Source organism: Pyrgilauda ruficollis, unplaced genomic scaffold (genome assembly GCF_017590135.1).
Source record: "Pyrgilauda ruficollis isolate IOZ18807 unplaced genomic scaffold, ASM1759013v1 scaffold269, whole genome shotgun sequence".
Classification (NCBI taxonomy): domain Eukaryota; kingdom Metazoa; phylum Chordata; class Aves; order Passeriformes; family Passeridae; genus Pyrgilauda; species Pyrgilauda ruficollis.
The window spans coordinates 148,468-174,600 of record NW_024524033.1 but is presented as its reverse complement, the minus strand read 5'-3'; the positions used below and the strand labels follow the sequence as shown (position 1 = coordinate 174,600).

General features: G+C 39.2%; 1 protein-coding gene across 4 annotated transcripts in view; it reads right to left on the bottom strand.

Moving 5' to 3' along the window:
• The window catches only part of LOC121355756 (transducin-like enhancer protein 4), a 98,239-nt gene that overhangs the window by 45,462 nt on the left and 26,644 nt on the right, over positions 1-26,133 (bottom strand). For 3 of the 4 annotated variants that reach the window (XM_041471437.1, XM_041471435.1, XM_041471436.1), the window contains exons 5-6: positions 21,112-21,174; positions 13,029-13,103 (exon numbers count right to left, since the gene is read on the bottom strand). In XM_041471437.1, the coding sequence (XP_041327371.1) occupies positions 13,029-13,103; positions 21,112-21,174 (138 nt within the window). The remainder of the gene's footprint in view (positions 1-13,028; positions 13,104-21,111; positions 21,175-26,133) is intronic. The other variant, XM_041471438.1, reaches the window with a different exon arrangement.

The window sequence follows — 26,133 nt, the reverse complement described above, 5'->3', positions numbered from 1 at the left end:
TGGCATGCCTGACTTGGGGAGGGAGGAGAAGAATGAGCAAAAGAAAAGGGATGAATGGAATATCTGTGTTCTGCTACCTGGTTTTGAACAAGGAACTTCCTATTCCTATTTGTTAATGTGCTGTAAACCACAGTATGAAGATTTCTGTCTGAATCTGCCAGTGGCTTAAAGTAAAGACTTTGAGAAGAGCCTGAGAATATCAACAGTGAGCTTTCCCCTTGTTAACTACTATACTGTCAACTGAAGAGGAACACTCATTACACTCTACTGTACAGTCCATACAGATCTGCCTACTGACCTTCCCAATTTGCATTATATGACCTCCTCTATTGACATAGGATGGTTTCCAAAGAGCTGGAAGAAAACCACACTGTGAATGTAATACCATTTTTTACTTCTCTTTGATAGGAATCTCTCTACATAGCTCAGCAAGACAACAGCACAGACTGAAGCCTGGATGTAATGAATATCATTAATGACTCAGACATAATATGGTCTTTAAGAGTAGTAGTCTAGCAGCTTGAGATCACCCAGAACAGCTGGACTGCGCCAGTCCCTCTTGCCCAAGAATCGAAGTGTTTTCACTGCAAGTTGAATTGCAGAGAGCTCTGAAAATAACTGCAGAGAGTGGAGAATTAAAAAAGCAAACCCAGAGCCTTCCTGCCATAGAGAACTTTTCTGAAGAGACCAAGTTATTCCATTAGAAGTAATGGGAACCTGAAATCTGGTAAGAACATGGCCTCAGGAGTGACTGTCATTCACTGATACAGCAGAATTTTAGTGTCATTAAGTCACTTTGTAACAGCAGAAAGAAAATGCTTTGGTATGAAAACTAGACTGCAAAGTAAGTCTAAGCTAACACCCAAAATTTCAGCATAGCACCACATCCTATGCCACACAAGGATAATACTGCTGCATACTGTTAGATGGGGTGAGAGTAAAACTTCAACAACAGAAGGAGGATCGTGGACTAGGACTGCATTGGCATGGGAGAGACTATGACCTCCTCCAATATAAGGAGCAATGCTGAACACCAAAAATGAGGCACTGGTCCAAAACCAGAAAGGAAGCAAATTCAAGTGAAACACACTGGGTAGGCTTTTGCTCTCAAAATATATAAGTGGAAAAGGAAATAAAAGTATATAATCACATAATTAATAACGCTGTTTGCTAACAGGCTTAGTCAAGAAGGTAAAGATGAAGTGACATCTCTGTCATTTCCTATTACTGTATTCAAATACCTACAATGACAGCTTGACTTTTGTTTTTCCATTGCTTATGGACATCACTGGTGAGCATCAGGTGGCCTACATGCAGCTATTTCTTTAAATGGAAAGTTATAGAATAATGGGCAATTCCTCAGCCCACTGGGCATGAGATTAATGCTACCAAGTGGTAAAAAAGGGTGATCTCCTCTAGTCATCAAAATGCCAAAGTTGTGGAGAAGTAAGTATGGAGATAGTTACTCTCCACACAAAGAAATATTCCACTAGGGAAGAAAGTTCACACTTGTTTCTGCCTGTAGCATGAATTTAGATCATAAAACCTGACACAATTTAAAAACTTGCAAGGAAAGCCTGAAAATGAGCCAGCTGAGCAACAACATAATTTTTTGAAGTTGCTGTAATGCCTTCTTTTCCCCTTCTCCATCTTCTCTGTAATTTTTTATATTTGGTCATGTTATTTATGAACTCCTAGCATGTGTAGCATGTGGTTAACTTCAGACAATCCCATCACAGTTGACTACAGGATGCGTAAAGTCAAGCATACATCTTCAGCATTAATGCATAATAGGTGAAAACTTGGAAAGGCAGACTTTATGATGCTGTAAATTTTCCAGAATTATTTGAAGATAAAAACATCAACAGTTACTAGCAAGAAATACACCCAATGGAATTACAAAATAGATTGCAATGTTTTTAAGGAGCATTCAACACACGCACAAAATATAAGAGCACAGGGTAAGCACAGCAATCAGAAAGAAGCCAAAAAAGAAGACTGCATTCTTTTTAGTAATAAGTTTAGGAAGATGGTAATTTAAATCAGCTGAGTAGTAAAAACTGAAGTAAAGCTTTCAAAACACATTAACACACGTCAAATAAAGATAACATCTGGCTGCTACTAATGGTATTTTCTTTTCTGTATATTCTTCTAGGCTATGTAGAGCAAGGAATAAAATAACTCCAAAGTCACATGTACATAAATAGGTAAAAAAGATTTGCTGAAGGTTTTTATCTGAGCAACAGTAATTTTTAGAACCACCATTCTAAATGTTGATGCTTAGCTTAATTCTTTTCCCAACACATCTTAAGAGATCAACTTTTAAGTAAAATGTGATAACAAACCCACTAACAAATTAGCTTTGAATGCTCTCTTGTTATAGTCAGCACATTCAAAGCCTATTTTCCTGGAAGAGGTTCAAGTTTTTACTGGATACTTTCCAAGCAGCTTGTGTTGCAGTAATCTACCACTTTCCCTCTTACAGACCCTGAGAAGTCACAGCCATTACTCAAACAACCTGAATATCTACTCTGAGCTGAAGACATTTCTAATGTTAACAAACAAACAAAATGTCTCAAAAGGTTATTTTCTCTCTTATATTTTTACACATGTTCACTACTCGTACTGCAACACTGCTGGGAGAGGACTTCAAAAAATCTGAATCAAATAGTTTCACTGTTTGTTTGAAACGAGTTAAGGGATGTGGTTGGTTGCTCAGAGTGAATCATTAGTAGGATAGCATACAGACAAAACAAAACCCAAGATGAAGAGGAAACAAAGACATAAAAACAACGGCTCAAGAGTACACAATATCAGTGTCAGTGGTTTGAAAACCAAAGGCAATTCTTTCTCACACAGAGTTACGAGTGTACTTAAGATGATGTGAACTTTTATCTGTCGTGCCTGGTTCGCACCCTTGACATGATCTGCACTGTTTGTACTTCCTTTGTACTGTTCTCTCTCTGCTGGCAGATATTTAAAAAACAAAAGAAAGTTTTTCTGATGTTACAAGACACCAAAACAGCCCACAAAGAGAGTCATATAGCAGTTCCTCCAGTGTAATGGTTCTGGAGCTATATGGATACATACCATATAATAGGTTTGCGTAAATAAACAGCGGTACTGATGCAGAGTAGAACAAAGCACTACACTTACTCTTTAAAGGGAGAGTGAGCATTTTCAAAATTATCACAGTGCCCAGAGTAAAAAGAAAATCCTGATGGAAATCCTACTACAGACCACCAAGACAAAGAGGCAGATGAAATATTCTATAAGCAGCTAGCAGAATTCTCACAATCATAGGCCGTTCCTCTCATAAGGGATTTCAACTTACAAGATGTCTGCTGGAAATAGAACACAACAGAGAGGAAACAGTCCAGGAGGTTCCTAGAGGACAATTTCCTGACACAGTAAGGATGAGGGAGACAACAAGGGCTGGTGCCCCACTGGACCTGCTGTTTGTGAACAGACAAGGATTAGTGACAGACGTGGTGGTCAGAGGCCATCTTGGCCCAGCCAGCATGGGTTTATGAAAGGCACATCCTCCACATCCTGTGGATGTTGTCTACATGGACTTTAGTAAAGCTTTTGACACCTTTTCTCATAGCATTCTCTTGGAGAAACTGGCTTCTCATGCTGTGGATGAGTGTACTCTTTGCTGGGTATAAACTGACTGGATGGTTGGGGCCACAGTGCTTATGAACAGAGTTACACCAGCTGGCAGCCCAGGGCTCAGTGTTGAAGATAGCTCTGCTGAACATCCTCACTGACAATCTGGGCAAGGGGATTGAGTGTCCCCTCAGTCAGCTGGCAGATGACACCACGTTGGGCAGGAAGGCTCTGCTAAGGGTTCTTGACTGGATCAATGAACCAAGGTTAATGGTATAAGGTTCAACAAGACCAAGTCACGACAGCCCCATGCAGTGCTACAGACTGGAAGCAGAGTAGCTGGAGACCTGACTGGTGTTAAAAAACCTGGGAGTGCTGGCTGACAGCAGTTGAATATGAGCCAGCTTGTGCTCAGGTGTCCAGGAAGGTCAATGGCATCCTGGCCTTTATCAGCAGTAGTGTGGCCAGCAGGACCAGGAAGGCATCATTGCTCTGTACTCCCACTGGTGAGGCCACACCTGGAGTTCTGTGTCCAGTTCTGGGCCCCTCAGTTCAGGAAAGACATTGTGGGGCTGGAGTGTCTCCACAGAAGAGCAACAGGGCAAGTGAAAGGGTCCAGAACACAAGTCCTGCGAGGAGTGGCTAAGGCAGCTGGGGCTGTCTGGACAGGAGAAAAGGAGGCTCAGGAGACGTTATCACTGTCTACAACAGCCTGAGAGGAGGCTCTACTGCAGCGGAAGTCAGGTTCTTTTACCAGGCAACTACCTATCGGATGAGAGGAAACGGCCTCAAGTTGTGTCCTTTAAATTGGATGTTAGGAAAAGCCTCCTTACTGAAATAAGGGTCATGCATTGGAACAGGCTGCCCAGGGAGGAGGTAGAACCACCATACCTGGGGAAGTACTCAGAGAAACTTCTGGATGTGGCACTTGGGAACATGGTTTAATTGTGAACACAAAGGTGCTGGTCTGATGGTTGGATTCAATGATCTTATAAGTCTTTTCCAACTTAAAAAAAATTCTGTGATTCTATTAAATGTATCAGCAATTAGTGGAAACTTTAAAGTGCTCAGATGCAACTGATCTACTAGAAAATTTGGATGTGTCTGTTCACAAAGGGGAATAAATACAGACCTTAAAAAATCTAGGATTAAGAATGAAAAATGATGAAAAAGGAGAGAGAATAAGGAGCAGACTAGTAATAATAATAAGGGTAACAATAATGCTTTTTTCTTTTCTTTTTTTTTTTGATAAGAATCAAATGCCATGCTACTTGCGCTCTAAGATTCAGCAATTTATGTCTTTGAGGATGCTGATTCCACAGAAGGAAAGCAAGTTCTACTAACAAAACTAAAGGGAAGGAAAAAAATCAATAGCTGTCATTAATCAGAAGAGGAGCATTTAGGGCTTCTACATAAATAACAAAGAAACCATCAGAATCATGTCTCTACAAATTGCTTCAAAGATCTTTTAAGTGATCTAGGAACAAAAAGTCATCTCCCAAATCATATTGTGGGATGAAAGGCAATATATGCAGAGCACATTTCCGTTCTTAATCATATATATAGTAACATCTGTCAGGATACATGTTTCACCATTTGTCCTCCCTTGCACTCTAACAACTATTTTTCACCCAGAGAAACAGCATAGATAGTGGACAAAAAATTAATACCACCTACTAACAAATAAAAGATTCATGGCCAAAAATTGGATATAATCTTATAAAGGGAAAAACCTAGTCCTCTGCAAAAGGCTAAGTTCACCATCCCACAGTATTAGAGTTCAGTAGTTCCTTCTTCTGATTGCAGGACTTTCCCTTAATTCACACCGGAGGTGGAGGGAGGAAGAATTAAAACTCTTCAAAATCACTTTCTATTGTCATTTAATAAAGGGCAGAAATTCCCACATAAATCACACAACTTACAACTCCCTTCTTCCTTCTCCCCCATCAATTTCTATTTAAGGTAAAGAAAATCCACATCTGCCAGAGAAGGCAGAAAGCACAAATTGTAAGCTAAAGGCCTTGCCAGTGGTGTCATATGTGCCCTGACATACCAAACCTCTGCTTCAAAACCTTTTCACAAAGAGCAGTGTAAAAAATAACAACGACAGCAAATTTGCGTTTTCTGCTATGTACGGTAAAATCAATGGTAAAATTAATCTCTGGCTAAGTAGGTGCACACTGGTTCAGGTACCTTATTTACCAAATGCTCCACTAATGTCCCATCCATAGACACTGGGAAGAGATTTTTTTTTCTTCTCTGGACTAACAGTAAAAAGACAGCATCATGTTATGCATCTCACAGATATATTTCTCTACTGCACCTTATCAAGTCAATCCTTACCAAGTCAAATTTCTACACATCAGTTACTGAGAACCAGAGATTCCTTAACTCTAAGTGCAAACACCATGCTTCTTCATGCTTACAGCACACAAGTACACACTGTGCTGGATTTCAGTAAACTGTCTTTCCTTGAAATAAAAACCTGGGCTGACCAGACTGATCCATTCTTTCCAACCCATTCTGTGACTTTAAAGATGGCCATTTCTGGTGCAGCTGTGGTCCTGTGCAGAGGACTGCTTGCTCTTCTGAGGTGAGCAGCCTACTCCCACAAGTGTTAGAACACGCAGATACCATTACCTCTCTCCAAGCAGATTTCACTGCAAGATGCAGTGCTCTGCCTCTTTAATGTAGTGCCCATTAGCCAGGTAACTGAAACTTAAAGTGCATTCTTTTGCTTTAGTGCAGTTTCCTAGATACAGCGGCTTTGATAAAGGAAGGTCTTCACAAGGATCAAATCACTTGGATTTAAGTTGCAGCCCCAAGACTGTGGAAGGACCACTTGCTCTTAGCCTCTTTAAGAAGTATAACAGGGAAAGCAGTAGACCCCTGTTCCACAGACATTCTTTGAGTTGGTTCATCAGTATTTGTGATGGATTCATATACAGAAGGACATGACTGTGAAGAATTCACCAAACAATAAGTAATAAAATAATTCACCAACTGTCTTGCTAATAAAAATCAAACATTCTGAAATATCAGACAGTGTAAGACCTCCTAAATTCCTTATTCATCGATGGACTTAACATGTTGAAATACTCTTATGCAGTAGTGTCCATCCCAGTTAAGCAATAGAGCCCTTGCTCTGGTCCAACATTTAAGACTGAAGACATGAAAAGTACTATTCACCCGTGTGAAGCAAGGCAAACATTTACCTGACCCACTCTACAATACACTTCTGGTCCTCATTCATTGCTGTAGGCAGCAGCCTACAAAGCGTGGTTGGGATGAAGTCTAGGTGGCAAATACATGACTTTGTTTAGGGGTGGTATCAGAACTCCTGTAGCATGAAACCATGATACAACAGCACCTTTCTTTAGGCCATACTGTACAGTAAGGGTACCTATTTAAATAGACAGCATTGCCACTGAGTACATAAACATTGCTGATTTTGCAGTCAAGTGATTTTGGAAAACCTCTGTCTTTACAATACTTTAAAACCTAACAGACTTTTTTTTTTTTTTTTTTTTTTTTTTTTTTTTTTTTCCAGAGAACTGGTATAAAGTTATCACTGAAGACAATACACACCATATAATAGACCAACATGGAACACAATACGTCTGTATATGGTTGGCAACAGTTTCCCCTTACTGGAGTACAGACCTTGCTGGCAACAGTTTTGTCTGCTTTCTACAGTGCGTGAAGTGAAACCACACAAGTGTAAGTCATAAATAAAATATTGCTTACGTTCATGTTACAGAATATCACAAAAATTCTCCACAAGACTCTTCATATCTGCACTGATTAGCCCTAATTTAAAAAACAAGATACAGTGGTCACACAGCTTTGATACCAGCATTTGTAAAACCTTGAGAAATGTGGAGGCCAACATCAGCTCTTCTGCCTGACGAGATGTGCACGCCACAACACTCGTGTCACATGTGTTTAGTTAAGCAGAACGAGCCTCTGGCACCAGCATATTGGCAGTGAGATGCTGTAAGCGGTCAGCACTTCACACTGCAACACCACTGACTGCTCATATAGTGACAGAGCAATTCAACTAGCTACCACAGCTACTGAAAATAGGACAAAAAGCAGAAGACAGTGGCAGCTCATTCAATAATCCATCTCCAGAAATATGGAACCTGGAAAATATTTACATTCCAATCCATTCCCTCAAAAATCACTAAAAAGATAATTTTCAGTTTCTTTAAATGAAGACACTGCATATGGAGGAGATTTATTTAAATTAGACCTCACCTTCAAGGCTCTCTCTGAGACTGACACATAGGAATAAAGGAACAAGATGATAAATTCCTCAAAAACACCTCTTTGCAACCAAAAAACAGGGTGTCTTTAACTTAGCCAGACTTCAGGTGAAAAATTCAAAACCAAAAGTGTTCACCCAAAAGCCTTCTACAAATCAAGAAGGGTGGATCAAAATATTTGCAGGACCGTATCACCACTCAATAAAAAATCAGCAAACAAGAGTAATTAAATGGAGAGCAATGAATTTTAACATTTCTTTAGGGTACACAAATAAACATAATTCAAAGCTTATAGCTGATAAGTCAAACTCTGCTGTCCCACTTTAACAACCTGTGTACAATATACAGCAGACCACCAACTTGTTTTACAGAATTTAAACTTCAACCACTGCTTATCACACCTTGAATGAGAAACACAGAAGGGCTGGAAAAAGAAGTGACTGCTGTCCCCATGCTACAACACTTTTGTTCTAACTGGCCTCACTCATCCTCTCTGACACCACCATTTCTGAATGCACACACCTGGGCAGGAACAACTTTTCCATACAAACTGAGTGTACTGGTTCAAGTAGAAAATCCTCACTCCTCCTCACAGCACCCGCAGTCACATGAGCCAGAAACAAGCCACCATCTGAGAGGAACAGGAGATGCTTCTGCATGTTAAGCAGCATTTGGCATCTGCAGCCCTAGACAAGGCAGCACGGCAATCATGGCAGGCACAGAGGCCAGCTCTCCATTTCAAGTTGTGTGTACTTATCTGCACCACACTGCTTTCTCTGCACACAGAGGCTTCTGTACCTATTTTCTAAACAGCTGTTGTTCTCCAGAGCTGTAAAACAGCCACTCTCTTGAAAGCAAACAAAAATTATGGACCTTTTGAGATGGGTCAAACAAACACCTTAGCCTCAAATACAGGGTAGAAATGGTGACTAACAGTGCATTTAAGAAAAACGTTTTAACATAGTAATTATGTTAAAGACAGAAGGAGTCCTTTCTTTCAGTAACTGCCATTTGCTTATTTTTTAAGAAGATAGTTAAAGTGGCATGCTAAAACAAAATGCTTAAAAATTAAACCAAAGCCATTCTTTTTTCACTGAGATGCATAGAATGGTAAAGAAAAAGAATTATTTCAATCACTTCCTTAGTAATACACGTAATATTTAAATAGATTTAATAGTGCTGCTCCAAACCAATGAATTATGAGTTTAAAACCTATTAAAATGTAATGTTTTTTTTCCTTAGCTGAGGGGAGAGAGATTTAAATTCACTGAATTTTAATATTTCAGCTTGAGCTGCAGGAGGTAGAGAAAGTCCAAATGAACTATTCCATCAGCACCATTCAAGCATGAACATTTTAATCAGTTTTACTTCCTTGGAGTTCTCCAACACAGTTTACGCTGTCATTCTGAAAGCACTTAACACAGAGGGTGTGAAAAACCACCAAGGCTTGTTATTGCCTTCACAATTGATGGCAAATAATTTTGCAGACTTCCTATCATTAAAATGTCACTGCTAGAAATTGAGGTTCAGCATTTCTTGTGCTAAACTGCATTTTCTTTGAACACCATCACATACCTGTTCTTAAGTTTTTGGTACATTTATCTCTCTCCATGTGATAAGCAGGCACACAAGCCTTCATTTCTGCCTTACTACCCACATGCAGTTGAAAAACTACTATTTTAAAAAGATAAAATTTCTAAAAAGTTACAAGTCAATTCCCTAGTTCCCTTATTAAAATGTAACCATACTCACACAGCATGTTCAAATTGTATAGTATAATGGATTAGAGAAAACAAACCCCAACATTTTAAGGAAGTTAGATGACTCAATTTATTAATACAGGAAATGAAGACATCATTCCTAATTAGATCATATTACTGATTTAAGCCTACAATTTGACCACTGTTCCAACCAGTGCAATCTTGCAGATTCTAATGTAAAAAAACGGCAGCACGACACATTACAAGATCTACTGGATATATCACACTGCTCATCCTGGAACACCCTGCCTGGAAAGTAGCTCTGGATGTGCACTACAGACTGCCCTGAGCAAGAATGCTGCAACACACTGCCCATGGCAAACACCAGAGGTAGACCCTGGCTGCCTGCAGATTTCAAGTCCTCCAGAAGCATGCTTATGATATACCTAGTTTTGGTTTAGTTTTTCTCACTGCATCTCTCCAGAAGATGATAGATGATATTTAACTTGTTTGAGCCCATCAGTAGTTTTAAACTGAACATGACCTGTGAAAGAAGTCATTATAACTCTGTTTCATTCCATTAAACATAACTAGTTTATTGTCAAGAGAACAGGCAGTCTCTCTGGGCTCTGGGCTCACTTCAGTATTTTGCATTTAAACTGCACGGATCAGTGATTTGGTTCATTTACCAATGAAGATAGAATAATATTGCAAAGTTAAAAAGTGCTTCATCAGATTCCATTAAATCAGAGCACATTCATACAAAAATATATACATGTGAAACACAAAGAGAGATATGATCTGTGCACCTTCAATTCCTTCCTTGTGCCACACTCCATTCTGGTAGCATGCATTTTTAATTCAACGCCAGAGTTGCTCTGTTCGAACCGAGAGAGTTGAGTGTGAGCGAGGTGAACCAAACAGGATGCCCGCAAAACAAAGAGAGACCTAAACTACAGTCTCATTTCAAAACCTCCAAATACTGCTTCTGTTTTTGTCTGATGCACAGTTCAATGGGTTAAACAAACACTGGAATTTTTAAAAATACCATAGGGTTAAAAGAACACAAACTCTGTCAGACTTACTAAAAAGAAAAATAACATAGGACAACATAATCGGATACATAAAAAAACCCAGCTATGTTCTTTGTTTTATTTTTCTGGTATTCACTTTACAAATTATGAATTTTATTAACTTTAAAAAGTAAGCCTTTTCTAGCCTCATGCTGCATTTTCAGACTTTAAATCTCTCTAAGTGCAGACATAACACTGTTGTGAGATTCTTGCAACATGATCTTAAGCTTGTTAGACAACTTGCGCTCCTGTTTATTCCAATTTAAAAAAATTAATCACTAAAAGACTGGATGAGATTACTTATCTATAAACCTAATGAGTACTCAATTTCAGTCTGTATTGCTCCTGTTTTTCTAAAATTGAAGAGGAACACACAGTATTTCCTAAGTCAACATAAAACAGCTGAGCAAAAAAAGGCAGGTAAAAATCAGACACGTGAGGGAGTCAAGGGCTGGCTGACTTTAATGCACAAAACCAAAGTCTGAGAGTTTAGAGAAGTTTCAGACAACAGAATTTCAGTTGACATGAAAAGATAAATTCAGACAGGAAAAGAAAATTTACTTCTGTCTGCTGGGGGGAAGACCAACAGAATTACTGCCAGGCTCCCAGACAAGTGTCTCATCTGTTTATTTTTATTCTCTGTGGTTTAGTGGTTCATGAAAGCAGGACAAATTTAAATAACTAGTGTGATGGCCAGTATCTGTAACATCACACACTTTATACTTGCTTCCTTTACTAGAAATCAAATTTCTTTTTGCAGTCTCTCTAATGGAAACAAAGGTGAATGGCAAAAACATGCACAGGTAGACTGTGAATTATGAGTGTGCACATACAAAACCACACATGCTACATACATACACACACGCTACAAATGCACATTGCAGCACACACGTATAAAAGAAACAAAGAAGCCAAGCTTTAGCTACTTACTTTATGCAAAGAATGTTAATAAAAGGCAATATTTTTGGTTAGGTAATGAAAACTAATTGGGAAATTATTCATTTCCCACTCTCCTCACTGGAGCATAATAGACATACAACAAATGTTATTCATGATTCTACATTATGCGCTCTGATTCACCCCCTTCTTTCTAACGGGCACTTCAGAGGAAATAAGGGTTACTCTTTTCCATTTATAATTTCTAATTGACTACCAGAGCTTTCTTGTGGTCAGAGGTATACAAAATAGAGTTAGAAATAGCCTATTAAAAACAAGCTACAATCAGACCGCTGCTCTAAACTACTGTCAGCAATGATCAGAAAGTCCTGATTTCCTTGTTAAAAGACAGAGGCATAATTGAAGCCATATCTTCACTTCAGATTGATTATTCAGCGACCCTTATCCACATCTTCATTCAGCAATTTGAATTTTAATGAAAGTAAATGGAATAATTAGCATTTCAAAGTGTGTTTGATACACTGAATAAAAAAAGAAAAATACTTTTATGTTTAATCTATACACAAAAGAAAAAGCATTTGGGAGGATGCAGCAGATACAAAGTACAGTTGTAGAGTCTTCATTAGAATAACTAAAACAACTGCTTGCTTCAGCTGCATAATTATACAAGAGAATAATGTGTTATTAAGCTATGACTTCTCACCTTTATTTTATGTAGTGTGAACAGCGAGAGTTTTTGTTGTTATGTCTCTTCTCCAGTTATAAAATATAAACACTGTGGCTGCCCACACCTATAAAATCTCTGTACTGGGCTAACACCACTGTCAGCAAAGGTTTTACAAGAGGGGCTCCATGAACCTGTATTTATAGATGACTGAGAGCAGGACACCTATAAGCACAGTGGGGATTGAGTTTTTCTGCTGCCCATCTTGGTTGTATGTTTGGGTATTTTGGTTTTGGTGGGCGTCTTTTGGTTGGTTGGTTTGGTGCATGGGTGCTTTTTTGTTTTTTTAAAGTAACAGCTATTTTTTAATGTAAAAATAAAAAGTCTTGTTAGTACTCAGAGTCTTGAACCAACACGCAGAAAAAGATGCGGACAGCAAGGATGGGGAAAAAAGTCTATCACCAAGGGTACCTGTTACCATGGCTGCAGAAGCAGACTGGCAGGTGGTATGCAAAGGAAACAATGTTACTTAAATAGAACAACAACAACAAAAAAAAAAAAACCAGGAAAAAAACAAATACTGAGTCTGCTTTGGGGAATAGATACAACACAGACATTAATTACCCCATTAGTCTTCTTAGCACAGTGCAAGCAAAAGTCTTCAGGTAGTAACCAGCTTTTATGAAGGTCAAGCTACTGAACTTCACCACTGCCCACAACTTTTGCCCACCTGATGGATATGAGTTCATGCAAGAGAGAAAGAAAAAGAAAAGCTATTTACAAACACTATCAGAGCTAAAATGGAAAGACCACATACCCCAATGATTGCGTTCAGTTCTGCCATGGTCACTTGTTTGGCACGCTCCACAGCCTGCACCACTTGTTGCTGGTGCTGTAAATGAAGATCAGAAACACAATAAAATTATTTGTTTTCTAAATTACTAAGCACAAAATCTTACTTTTACTGTCTTTATTTGCTTTTCTAAGACATGCAAGATCTGAAGTAACTGTTCTCTAACAGAGTCACGCTGTGTGTTGATAAGCAAAAATATATAGGCAAGGGGAGGATTTTTATCTTTAAGCCATTACATGCTGGGGATTACACCTGTGCTTCCCAAAGAGCTCTTTCACAACCTGGCTAAATGGGAAACTGTCTTCCTCTTGTTCATCAGCACAGTGTGCTTTTGAATTTAAATGCCATCTTCAAATGTAAGCCTCTTTCCTTACAGCCATGGAAACCCCACCCAGTTTTGTGAAAATAAAGGTATCTTTTCAACAAGTACATGGCAACCACATCACTGAAGAATATACAGATTCTCCTCCTAGATACATTTCAAAGCAGCCCAACCATGAAAAAAAAATTTAAAATGACATTCACAAATCTGTCAAACATGTGAAAGAGAACTAATTATTTCAATCTCCAACATGTAAATTTTAATAGCTTTTAAAAGTCCATCAAAAACACATGGTCTAATTAACAACACAGTTTACAAGCTCCAGTGGTTGTATCAGCTTGAGTGATACTATATTCCTGCACTAAATTCAATATTGCTGAAAGCTGACTGGTATTTATTTGAAAACATCCACTACAAACAAAATAAGGTTCTCATCTTGCAACCAGATCCATGGCTGTTCAGACCTCCACCAGTGACAAATTAATCTTCACAGGCAGCCTCGCAGAATCAGCATGACACAGAACAAATAGGTGCAAGGAGGGGTCATGGAGAACTGCGAGTAGGTTGTGTGATCTGCACTGAGAGTGAGACATCGTTGATTTACAGCCACAGTTTGAACAGAAAAAGGAGGGAGGTCCTGACAAGCTGGAGAGGTGCAGAAACTGTAACAATGAAACATCAGCTTTGCATCAGATGTTTACCAGCACAAAGTTTATGGGAAAGGTTCAGAAGGTCGCTTTAAAGTTTCAAGTTTGTCCTCCCATGGTTGTATGGCAGAACAGAGCCAAGGTACAGACCATCTTGTACAGCAACTCCACCTGTGCATCCGCAGCAGAAGCAAGAAATTTCATAAAAATAAATCGAGGACCCAAATCCTCAAGACCACCTCCAACACAAGAGTTAGGTGAAGAGCATTGGGACGCCCCATGGAGCACCGTAAGCCCACTGCAGGAGGGAATCAAAAGAGAGGGGCTGTAAAAAAAGGGTGCTGCTACTTAAGGGGCTTAGCAGGCCCAGATTTCACAATTCTCAGTGCAACACACAAACAAAAACGGCATTTTCACTTACAAGCCCTCTTGCATAAAAGTTCTCAGGGCAAGGAAAAACAAACCTAAAAATCCACCCATAACTGTATGTCCTGGTTTTGGCCTGTACAGTTATTTTTACACAGCACCCATGAGGTTTGGGTGTGTCTGGGTTGTTCTGTTCACTGCCTGTTGCCTGTTCACTGCCTCAGGGCAAAAATAAGGGAGGGACTCTTGGGTTTCCAGAAGAAATGGCTTTTGGTCCAGGAAAGCATGGCAGCTGGAGGGTCTGTCTTTCATTGGTTTTTGGTCCAGGGCTTGGTGAGCAATTTTGCTTGCACATCAGCCTCTTTCTATAAATTTTTTTATTAGCATTGTTGCTGTTACTGTCTGTTTTCTTATCTCATGGCTGTTTCCAGTAATTTGTTCTTATCTCAAACCATAACCTCTGACTTTTTTCTCCCTTGGAGGAAGGTGGTGGGGGAAGTGGTTGGATGGTTTTTCTTCTTAGCGGGAACACTAAACTGGGGAGTGCCATTCCTAACCAACAGCACTAAGAAATTCTGATCCCAACTTAGAAAAACAGATAAATGCAAGTAATGAGGGTCATAATTTACAAACTCTCCTGGAAGGAAGAAAATGGTTTTAGTGTTTGTTTGTTTTTAAGCAAATGAAGGAAATGACTGGAGACCACTTAGAATACTGCTACTTTTCAGGTGTAAACAGAATCACAGAAGTTCCATTCAGAGTTTTGTAAAACTACACTGCCAATATAAACCAAATCTATCCAATCCGTCTTATAAGAAGACAACGTAAAGCCTAAAAAGCAGGTTGAACATCAGCAAACAATGTTCTTGGTATTCAAGAAAAAAAATTTAAAAATTAAAAATCCAGTGTACCCCTGCCACAGACACCAGAAAAAACAGAAATGATGATATTCAAGCACCAAGTTCCTGATAATGGGTTATTAGCTCCAGGTTATCACTTATTAAGGATAGGTACAGCTTTCATCAATTATGTAACTGCAAGCCTGGTGACCCATGACTCTGTATGTCAACAGGGCGATTATAAAAATTACACCACTATTTTCTGGTAGAAGTCATTCACACCATGGAATTTTTCATTAATTCATTGAAAAAAATCCCCAAAAAAACAAAGCAGAGGTTTTAAAATATTTACTTTTTTAAACAAAAGCATTTACTGAGAAGTTTATAGTCATCTTTTCTTTCCTACCACATGCAATGCTTTTTGCACTGAGGTAAAGAAAGCTCTTGTATATATATATGAGTGTTCTACTCCAACATCAATTTACTAAAATCCTGCTTCCAGGAGAAGAAATAACTTCTAAGGCCTCTACAAAAGCTGGCCTAAACCAATCAAAATTATTGCAGAAATTACTTCAATTTGCATCCAGGATTTGGAAAATAAGTCAACTCCATAAGAGTATTTTCTATTCCCTTACAGCAACGACATAAAGAATAGCTCTCAGAAGAATTTGGGGAAAATGTTATTTCATTCTTAGCTCAGAGGAAGAGGTGAAGGGATGGACTACCAAAACCCCACTTTCAGATTTCTGCCAGAGCAGTCACACAATCATTGATTCTAATAGGCTTGGGATCAAGACTTCACAGAGAGGAGAAAACTCAAGGGCCTAGTAACACTGAACCTAAATTAGGTACAGTAGAGACTATTAAAACTCTCCTATTGCTAGCTGCTTTAACATTGATTTAATCTTCAGTGGCTTTGTATGCAAAAGACTCAAAATAGATGGTCTGTAATTAGCCTTTCCATCACTTCCAGCTCATTGCAGCAACAGAGGACGCACTTCCTCAGCTCCCAAAAACACCAAAACACCCAGGGTCGAGTGAACCTGGCACTACTTCAAGTTACAGACAAAAACCACACACTTTTTCACTTGAGTGAAAAAAGGCGCAGGAAATCCCATGCAGGGTTTTGAAGAGCTGTCTGCTCACAGCCTTCCTGAAACCGGGCTGGGGGCTCTGTGTTACCGCCATGGCTCTAGAAACAGGTGGGGACCTCTACACCTAAAGACTGAGCCCAGCTGGGTCCAGGGCCCCACTGCAGCCCAAAACCAAGGTGAGGGGCAGGGAGCCCAGGGGCCTGCTGAGCAGGATGGCAGCTGGCTGGCCCAGCCTGAATTGGTACCCAAGGACGGATGGTTCCAATACCTACCACATGTGCCCGAACACGCTCTTGAGCCAGCACACCAGCAACAAGCAGCATTATGCTAAAAACCAAGCACTACACATCTGCCTGTCCATCAAGTGATCGTGCAGTGATTTACAGCCAAGTAAAAACAGCAACAACAAAAAAGGGTTACTTTTTCCCCAACCAAATATAGACACGGGGTTGCAACTTTCATACACATTTAATGCTAGCCTTCCTCTGTGCACACAAGCAAATGACAGATCTGGGGTTTTTTCAGTTGTGGGAAAACAGTATCTTGCACTGCATTTAACATGCCAGAGCAATGAGCTCAACACCCTGCCCCACCTGTCATGCAGACTAGTACTGTTTCTCCTTTCTAACTTATTCTCTTGTTTCTTCTCCCCTTTTTGCATCCTATAATGAGCAGTGTGCCTGTACTTGCCTGATTTTGGAAAAATCACATAAGTCTCACAGTGTGTAGCAACAACTACAGAGACCACAAGAAGAATCTAGGCTTTTTCACCGTCACACTGTCTCCCCACACAGTTGTCACCTAGCCCTGGCTTATACATAGGCACTACAACATGGTGGAAAATTCCCGGGCTTTTTATACCATGTCAGAGCTCTCCACAACTTCCAATGACAGGGGGAGCTGTGCTGACAGCAAGTGAGTGGCCAAAATTCCCCCAGGCACGGACACAATTATACTGGTGTTAAAAACCACTAATTACAGCCTGTCTTCAGGGTCACCACCACCATCCAAAGCAAAACTCACTGAAAAATTTGCTTTGAAGAAGCAAGCAGCCTCTGCTATTCCTTACTTGTATTATTTTGTTGTTATATGGTATGTTTAGAGGTAGTACAGGTCTTGCTTAAGAACTACAGCACTGCCCTTCTTGGAAGTCCTATCTAGAGACAGCACAATGAGACCTTTGGCCATGCCAAAAATGCTAGTGAAAACTGGAAAGTAAATACACATCCACCATGGAATACAGCACACACTGTAAAAGCTGCAAGGGACAAGGTGGGTCACTGCATCCAGGCACCATAACTCAGACAAGATATAATAACTACTTCAGAAAAATGTGAGAGCATTATAAGCAATATATGCATAAATTGCTAATGAGATGCATTCCTCGGCAGAAGGATTACAGATCTCTCAGTTTCCTTGCATTTACTGTTTAGCTCTAGTTTGGGGCAAGTCTGAGACGGAGGCAAACAATTCTGTCTTCTCAATCTCACATCTCAGACCAAAACCTATTTCCTCTCAATCAGTACATAAGAACTTCCGCTCTCCTTCTACATAATGGATCACATACTCCTCATTCAAATTTACTGGACTTCAGAAACACCTCTAGGGGAAGTACGTACAAAGAAGAGCAAGCATATTATAGTCCACATTAACCTCTTAAAAGAAAAACCATCAGCTGATATCAAAAAGTTTGAGAAGACTCCAAGCATAATTTCCTTTTGATGTTCACATGTTTGCATGCCAGTGCTTTGCATTTTATTATACTAGAAGGTGTATCTGACCACCTTAATGTGCACAGAGAACTGAAGATGAAGATTGTTAACAAACAATCCATCTAGCTTGTTATTAGCTAGTTCACTGGCAGTTGGAAAGAAAAGTGAGCCTCCCAAAAAAGTTTATTACAGCCTCCTTCAGCCTTCCAAAATGCTTACATTGAGGCATGTAAGTTGACAGGGACCAGTACTTGCTTCTCAAGCAGCTTTTGCAAGTAGTACCAAGCTCCAAGTTGCCACAACTACAGCATTTGCTGTACATCAGCCAGCTTGCATGTATTTCATGACTAAATACACAGACAGTATTTACTCAAAAGAAGGTGACTGTGATAAGTATCTCCAGACACACTGAAGAAATACCACTATCCAATACTTGAGGTCATTCAGGACTTAGACCACAGTAACAGCCAAAGGTTGCAACCAGCCACACATACTACCTTGAGCAGACAGGAACTAGCCCCAGCTTGAAAGCCACAGGGTTGTGGAAGTGTCATACTCGTCATACTCTGCTGAAGCTGGTAAATTCAGTTGAGAAGTGTCAATTAGCAGAGGCACTGTCTATGGCTATGGACATAAAATTAATTGCACTGTACTGGCTAGGTCATTCAAGCATGGGAACACTGAACTATCTACCAACTGCAGCAGATAAAACTAAATTAACTGAATGACCACAACCTACAACCACGCGGGCACCCCTTTCATTTTATGCAATAGGAACTACTTTGAGCACACTGGTATCTCACAGTATCACACAGAGGTGGAAAATGACTGTTGCAGCACAGGAAGCCCAAAACCACAGCAGAAATTGAACACATTGCCCCTGAGGTCCATCTCACATTTTTGACCACAGAATCACTCTTTCCTACAAAAATGGGAAGCTTGTATTTCTTGGTGCTGTTATTTACAGTCTGCCTAAACTGGAATGAATGTAAAAACAAGCTACCACTTGACTGTGTGTTTAGGCAGGTTAGAAACTTTGTTTTAAATACATGCTTAGATGATGTAGAGCACAACAAAACTGACTGAGGCCTGGAGAATTTACTGAATACTTTACTGGACTGCCCCCAGAAACAAAGCAGACAGTAGTACACAGTAGGGTGATGTATTATAAATGCATCCTTTTCACAAGATCTCTAGTGATTTTGCCCACAATTTCTTACTTCTAAGTGAGTTATCACAAGCCATTGATTCCTTACAAAGTTAACAAGCAATAAGACAAGTTAACCTGGTGCTATTATGAGGCAATAATGTTGCCATCAGTGCATGCAACCACTGTATTTTGTTCATTTTTCCCTCAGGCACAATATAAAGAAGCCTGATCACATTTTTCAGCCACTATTCCACAATTAGACTGCATGTAAAATGCATAAACAGCAAAAGCATGCTGCAATTCAATTCTCTATTAATCTGGATGATGAAATAAAGAGACTTCCATTAAGACATTAACTTTTTAAAGACACAAATTAGAGAGAAACCAAGACTATTAGTATACTCAAACCTGAAGCTCAGTTCCCTTTTGACACATCAGTCTATGCCAATATATACTGATTTAAATATGTATTCTTACTTGAAGAGGTCAAAAAATCATCAAGATTTTCCTAAACCCGTTACAAAAAAGTCACTGGCAGTTGCACTGTCGAGACACATGAAAAGCTTTTTTATGCTTCCCTTCTCAATCCTTCCCTGCTGTCTATATATGGTATGCTATCTCTGAACAGCAAATAAAACCGTGTAACTACACCCTATAGAGACTCTGAAGCAGTCAAAGTACAAAACAGCTACTTGTTTTAGATCTGTGAAGGACTTGAATTCTGGTCCTCCAGCAATGGAGCAAGAACATGACACATCCTTTAGTTTCCACAAATCCATCTTAATAAGCAGAAAGTACAGTGGCACTCACAAACGCTGTCAGGTTCTAGTTTTGATGGCATAATTCTTGTTTCAAACACACACAGATACACACACACGTGGCACACACAAAGCTCATTAGCTGAACAGCAACATGGAGCACGCAGCCTCTCATTGGCAGCCAGCTGAGCAGCTCCCTTGAAAAGCACTGGCATTTTATGTAACAACTGAAAAGCCAGGAGGAAGTCACATCGTGTTCTCAGGCATGATGTTTTACAGATGCAATACATAAAAATACACCTTCCAATTCTGTCTTTGCAACTACATATTGTATTGAAATGAAACCATATGCTAAACTGATGCATGCTAACCTGCACCAACAGATCCCAGTGTCCAATCCTTCCTTCAGAGGGTCGACAAGGGAGGCCATTACGCACCAAAGGTTTCCTTTCATGAACCACACTTCCTATTTTACTTCACACACGCCAGTTGCTCAGAAGCTTCCTCATTAGCTCCCATCTACGCCCCTAAATCCCAGTGCCTTTTAAATTATCTACAATGCACTCACAATAATACTAGCAAATCATAATTTGGAGAAAATTAATGGTTAGAGAAATTAGCTCACAGTGAGTTTCAATTTTCTGTTTATATTCCCCAAATACACAAAAACATAAAAGGATTTAAGGTAGGAAGTAATCAGGGATACAGAGAGAAAAAAAGCCAATATAAAAACTGTATTTCTATGCCTGCTGTGTTGAACATCACTATTCATGTACCAAAACAGAAGTTTCTGCTGAACTTTAATGTTCATTGCCAAGGATGCAGCACAAATTATGCCTTTCTCGCATTTTTGCAAGCTGTCTTTGATTTCAGACACACAAAATCATAATTGCAAGAGAAACTACATTGTACGTTAAAGAAAAATATTTAAACTAAAATTCTGCTTTGACAATACAACGCATTCCATTTCATAAATATATCTAAATTATATTATAATAGGCTTGAAGATAATGATGATAAAGTGATAAAAGCACAATGGAAAGTCATGTACAAGTGCCAAGAGATCCATAAGGAAATAGTCTCAACACAAAGTCCCACTTTTGTAACAGATACAATGATGCAATCGTTCAGATCAGAAGCAGTACAAATGACTACCTACCTCTTGGGACAGGAAGGGAATGACTTGTGCACATATAGCATTCAGCCTCTTGACAATTTCTGCCTGCAAGTCACAAGAAAAAAGAAGTTCAATTACATAAATTCTCAAATGCGACTGTCACCCATGAACCCTAAAGGGACATTTGTTTTCTTTCAACTCTGGCCACTCTCTGGCCAAGAGATGTTCTCAAAATAACAAAACTGTTCACACACGGATCCAAGTGTACTTAGGAAGCTAGTAATTTCTGGCTAAAATATTTTTCTTAAAAACCACTATTTCAAACTGATACAAAGAGTAGTTAATTTTGATTACACAATCACAGGAATTTAAAGAACAGAATCTTCAGGAGATGTAACAAAAAAGATAAACAAAATTCATTGTATCAAACTGAACTCCCTCCTATGACGCAAAAGGAAGGATCACTTCAAATAAGAGCAATGCCATTGTAAGCAAAGGGAACAAATATGCCATTTACTTGTAACAATGCATATCATGAGAACATTAACATTGCAATACACCATCTTACTGATAATCATTCTGCCTTGTATTTCAGAAAGGAATACTGCAGTCTTGTAGCACACATCTGCCGTTATCTATTCTCCTGGTTAGTAGCAGTTACTTTCATGTGGCAACTGTAACCACAAATTAATAATACACGATGTTTTATTTTCATATCAGAGATCAATTCTCTGTATTTAATCTGAAAATCTCAATAGAGACAGAGGAGATCTGTTTAAATAACACAAGAACTACAGCTCCAGAAGCAGAATATTCAAAGCCACACAGACTTTCCTACCACAAATCATAATTTTCTTACACTAAATTCTAACCAGGATCAGTTCCTCATTTTACGATCAGACAGAATGCTTTTCCTCTTGCAAAGTCACGAATGATGGGATGAAGATATACTAACATGCAATTCAGCATTCCATCTTCTAACAGCAAACCTTCTAGCCTTTTTGCTACGCTGTCTTTTAAATGGCAAACACTCAGAGAAGAATCTGTAGATCAGAAAGGCTCACACGTAGCAGTAAGAAGTTCATATAAAACAAATCTGGATTCAAGAAATATTAGAGTTAGAGAGCTATGTAACCAGCAGACATGGTTTGCAAGAGGTAAGAGCACATGTGAAACTAACTCTGCCCCCTTGTGCATACTGTGTGATACACACAACTTAATATATGCTATTTTGGAATACATTTTCTCCCTTTCTCTGAAATCCACCTGGAGTCCCATATGCTATTTATATAGCAATTTCTATGCTAAACTGTCCTTTTATCTCCCCATTGGTCTTCACTGTTTATGCAAGGCCTCATATCAATAAATCTATGCATTTTAATGATTTTTTTGTACTTGTTTACTACATCTTTTCTAAGCAGCATAGGTACCTTATAGGATACTTTATACTATGTTCTGTTCAGCAAAAATCTAAGTTATCCACAAATTTCAAATACATCTATAATACCAGATATCCCACAAGGCAAAACTTAAATATTCTTTTAAACAGACAGCATTCACTGCACTGTTGACAAGGTAACTACTTGTTACACACAGCAGCACAGGGAGTGACAAATTGTGTGCACCTAAGCTTCTGCCAGAAAGGCTGCACAATCCAATACAGCATTACTTGAATAACAGTATTTGATTAAGGAAATGTAGACTGTAATATAAGGCACAGCTATAAAGTATCTGTTCTTAGTGGTTCAAGCACCATTAGTCTAGTTATTTCCGAATTTTGGGTTCCAGCCACACTGCTATTTTTTTTTTGAGAAATCTCCTGAGTGCCCTAAAGCCAGAGAAAACTACACATTTTATTCTTTAAGGCTTTTCCACATGAGCAGAAAATTCCCCAATGCCCCTGTCTTGGCATAAGCTGAAGCCACTCTGACCTGCATTTAACACACACATGTGACTTTGTTAAAAAAAAAAAAAAAAAGGCACATCATGCTTTCTTCTGCTGCAAAACAACTCCTCCCCATCTTTAAAATGGCTGTCACAACCTTGCCCTGCACAGCTAGACAGGGGTAGCCTTTGGAAAACCCCTTTTCTACCACAGCTACATCAGCTAGATACCTTTACTGTGCTGCTAAGGAACTGAGAACAAAACCAGCTTGAAGTGCCATGCAGGAGCTCAGTATCTAATTTTAAAAAGCTTGTAGATTCATAGATTTTAAGGCCAGAAGGGACTGTTACAATTGTCTTATTTGACCTCCTGGGTAACACAGGCTGTAAAACTTCACTGGCTTCCCCATCAAACCTGTAAATCACTGTTCAGCTAGAATATAGCTTAGTCAACAAAAATAATTTTATTCAATTCACTTTGATATATTTCTTCTCAAGTAAGGTACTCAACCATAGATATTTCAAGTTATTTCAGTTATAATGTTTTTCTTTTTGTCACTTCTCTCCACCCTTCCCAAAATAAGTATGTCTCTCTTCCACTGCTCTTCTGACCAAAATGTGGCTGAAATATATTTGCTCAGTATTTATATCAAAATTCACCTCTGGCAGATTCCAAACCTGGGAAATGTTCAACTAAAAAGAATTTTCTAAAAAGCTGTAAGTAACTGAAAGCAGGTGGCTGAATATGCACAGTTACACAACGGCAATAAATCTCTTGATATCAATCCCACTGGAGTGCAGAACGAGTCCTTTCATGCTGTATTCAGGGAAGTGAGCTGATGGAGACAGCACCCAGCTCAGCCTACGGAGAAGAAAAATTGCTAAAACAGCTTCAAGTGATGTCAAAACATTCCTCAGCAGAGTTTCTCTGCTAGGCCAATCACAACAAAGCCAAAAAGCCCTTGTTATGCCTAAGTGTTTACATTTTTCCCTTATAAAAACAGTCTTCACTTTCCCTAACAAAAAGCTTCCCCAGTTGCATGGTTGTGCATACAGTTACCATCCTCCAAAATCAGGCAGCAAGGAAACAGCCCAGCTGAGCAGCAGCAGACTGCAGAGACACAGCATGACTGAGACACAGACTGCCTACCTTTGGAGACCACATGCAGTCTGAAGGCATAAAGGAAAACACTGTGTACACGCACAAATGATAGGAAGGTACACGTTCTGTACCAAGAAAAGTCTCGTACCAGACATTTTCACACGGTAAATATGAAGTACACTCTGTCTCAATACTTCAACTGTTTCGACAATTAACTGCAGGAGATAATGCCACAGCAATAGGCTTGATTGCCTTCCACAAAACATACAAGAGAAAGGAGTTAGCTGCCAGAAGCTAGTTGGGTGGGTTTCTTGAGATGCTGCCCTGAAGCTTGAAGGTGTAGGTACTGATGACATAGATTAGCATCTCAGTAGATCTATTCCCAGTACCCCTGGAGGAAGCCTGGAAACTCATTCTTCTCTGCCTAAGGTACAAACTCTGACACAAGGTAAAGCACAAATTCACATTTCTATTCCCACACACTTTTACAACCCTACATTTGAACAACAGTTCAGGATTTCTTTTTTCTGTTAGGCATCAGGTCAATGGGTTTTTCATGATCAATCTAACTGCCAGGAAAAGGAGAAAGTATGATTTCATAAAATCAGGCATCCAATTCCTCACACAGAAAGTCAAAGTTGCCTCGGAAACACGGCTGCTTCCACAGTCATCTAATTTTACCTCTTTTGTCCCACAGGACCAGGCTTTAGAGAGGCTTCATTTATTTACAGGCCTTTCCACTGGGCTTCAGTTATCAGCCAGCAATGCTGTGGACACACACACTTCTAATGGCCTATGTTTTGAAACCAAGTCTAATCTGATGGCGCAGTGCCCAAACTCCTTTTCCAGCATAGCCATTAAAGGATGTAGGTTATTGCTGTTGTCACCATTGATATTTGTCATTGTAATGTAATTAGGGCCCTAAAATGATGCATTACAGCCCTTGGCACAGCTTCTATTAAAATCTTTTCTTCTGCTCACTGAACTGCGACCTGCTTTCTGATGAATAACAGACAGACAGCTTTAGGGTGAGGAACAGATTCATCAAAGTAGTATTTTCCAGCTCTGGAAATAAAATAAATAAATAAATGAGTACAAGGGCAACCTAAAAAGAAAAACACAAGGGGGGAATGAGGGGGAAGGAAAGCAAACAGCATACTTGAATTTCATCTGACCACTTGAAATTCTGATTGCATCTAATGAATCTTTCTTAGGACAATATATTCCCAGCCTGTGAATCACATGGTTAATCAGGGCTCTAATCTGCTATCCATCAGCATATGCCAGCACTGTAAATTCCAATTACATTTATAGGTTATGTGGGTCATGCATTCCCAAATAACTATATTCACGAATATCCCATGTAAACTGGCACGCTTTCTGAAATGCTGTTGTTAGTGTTACTGAATGTTACAATACTATTCAAAGCTTTATGAAAGCTCCTGATAAACAACTGCTAAATTATTGCCTGTGGTTACAGCGTGACGCTCTGAAATAGCATTAATGGCCCAATAAAAGGGTGACTGTTCATGCCAAAATATAAAAAAGATAGCTTTTGCTGCCACAGTTTGTCAAATCTGTTAACAAACACCGACACTTCTATTACTCCTTTTCCTGAACACAAAAGACGCTTGGTTTTGCATAAAAACACACCAGCATGGAACCAGAAAAGACGAAGGAAAGGCAGAAAGGAAAGGCTTGTGCTCAAATCGCCTTTTTGCTTATGTAATGCAAGCTTGTATTGTCTGCATCCTTTGGGAGACACTGTTTTAAAAATTTTGATCTCTTTTCATTGACATTTACGTGGCATCACTTTAAAAAAAAGAAAGATTAAACATTTATTAACTACAATGTTAACTTTTTTCTTTTTTTCTGCATATAAAAGATAATAATAAAATCACTGTACCAGAATCTGATCCCAGTTAAGTTATGAAGACCCATATCAATTAACAGCCCCCTCACCATTGTTGCAGGGATTCAACACAAGAGCAAAACCTTAAGTTTCTGATTCAGATAGTGAAATCTTTTCGACCTGATGGTGAAATGGTACCTTATTTCCTAAATACAACCAAAAGCCT